General features: G+C 56.2%; 1 gene segment (V, D, J or C); it reads right to left on the reverse strand.

Annotated features, from left to right (window-relative positions):
• Positions 1–465: 465 nt before the first annotated feature.
• On the reverse strand, positions 466–1,023 carry LOC106724691. The segment is given in 2 exon segments: positions 466–854; positions 979–1,023. Coding segments are annotated over 2 exon segments (432 nt in total).
• Between the last annotated feature and the right edge of the window lie 954 nt (positions 1,024–1,977).

Raw genomic sequence — 1,977 nt, forward strand, 5'->3', positions numbered from 1 at the left:
AATGATGGGAGACAATCATTGATTGGCTGCCTCCTGCCCTCCACTTCCTGGGGATTTAGCCTGCAACCCGGTCATGTGCCCTGGAGCAGAATCAGACCTGGGACCCCAAATCTGCAGACCCAGGAAATATCCACTGATCCACACCAGCGAGGCCCAGCAACGTTTATTTAAAGGTCAAATGGCCCATTGTCATCAGGACACTGACTGGTGATAAATGTGTCTGGGAGGCCAAGTTCCTGTAAACTGTGCTTCTATTGAACACGGAGGGGTCACTGTGGAGCTGATGTGGCTGCTGTTACAGACGTTCCCGCTCACGGTGTCCAGGCCCCTCCCGGGGGCCGTCCCGATGCACCCACACTCCTCATGGGCCTCCTGCTCCCGGACATGACCCATGGCTGACAGGTCTCCATGTGGGATTGCCCGAAGCTGCCCCTGCTCTCGCTCGACACAGACGGGCAGCCGTGCTCAGGGCTTGGTCTGCAGCCCTCGGGGCTGGAGGAGAGGGTGACACAGGGAGGTTTCTGTCCCACTTCCCCATCGGCTTGTGTCACTGTGCACTTCAGCACTGCCGTCCCACACCGAACAGTAATAGTCGGCCTCGTCCTGGGCCTGGGCCCCGCTGATGGTCAGGGTGTTCGTGTCCCCTGAGTCAGAGCTAGAGAATCGCTCAGGGATCCCTGAGGGTCGGTTGTTGTTACCATAGACGACTACCACCGGGGCCTGGCCGGGCTTCTGCTGGTGCCAGCTTGGATAATAACTTGTTAGGGGATCTCCCTGGCAGGTGATCGTGGCCGTCTGTCCCGGGGCCACAGACACTGCTGGGGGCTGAGTCACTTCTGAAGAGGCCACAGGACCTGTAAGAGAGAGGAGAGGAGAGGTGAGTGTGGGCTCTCAGTCCCAGAGGCCCACACCCTGCAGCGTCCCCTGTGCTGAGCTGAAGGTCATGCCCAGGCTGCTCCCTGAGCCTGGGGGCATCACCTGTGCAGAGTGTGAGGAGGGGGAGCAGGAGGGTCCACGCCATGGTGAGACTCCAGGCTCTGCTCTGAGCCCTCAGCTGGGGTGTGGGCTTCAAGGCTCCTCACTCCTGGGTGGGCGGGGCCTCATGCAAATCCACTTCCTTCCTCCTGGGCCTCAGGGGTGTCTCCCTGCTGAGCAGCACAGGGCTCAGTGGAGGAGGCTGTGCCAGGGCTCCATGCACAGGCCTGAGCCAGGTTCCCTAGAGCGCCCTGTGCTGTCCAGTTAGAAAGTTCTGTCCGGCTGGTGTTGCCCAGTGGATGGGCATTGACCCATGAACCAGGAGGTCCCAGTTCGATTCCCACTCAAGGGCACATGCCAGAGTTGAGGTCTCGATCCCCAGTAGGGGGCATGTAGGAGGCAGCTGGTCAGTGATTCTCTCATCATTGATTTTATCTCTGTCTCTCCCTCTCCATTTCAATCTCTTTAAAATCAATGGAAAATGCCCTGGAATGAGGATTAATTTTTTTAAAAAGCCAGTGGAAGATACTGCTCCAAAGACCGAGGCAGGTGAACCCCCACCAGCACACACTGACTGAGACCCACCTTGTCTGGTGGACATTGCATCCTGGGAAACCAGTGTGAACTCAACAGCGTCCCCGATTCTGAGTTTCCATTGGGTGGGAGAGAGCACAGTGGACACACCTGTCTTGGAGACACTGAAGACAGTAGCCCCCCAAGGAGAGACTTGCTCCGGTCTCTACGTTCCTCTCTGTGGAATGTGTCCTTCTCCCTGACGCTCTTAGGATTTCTCATCTGTGCTGGTTTTAAGGAATTTGATTATGAGTGTGCTGATGTTCTGTGTGTGTGTGTGTGTGTGTGTGTGTGTGTCCTTGGGGCTTGTCAATGTTCTTGGGTCTGTTGGATCCCAGGTTTAGAACATTCTTGGCCAGTATTTCCTCAAATATTTTTCTACCTTTCCCAGATCTTTCTGCTTTGAAGCCTGCAATTACATGCACGTTA

This window comes from Myotis brandtii, unplaced genomic scaffold (genome assembly GCF_000412655.1).
Source record: "Myotis brandtii unplaced genomic scaffold, ASM41265v1 scaffold12111, whole genome shotgun sequence".
Taxonomy (NCBI): domain Eukaryota; kingdom Metazoa; phylum Chordata; class Mammalia; order Chiroptera; family Vespertilionidae; genus Myotis; species Myotis brandtii.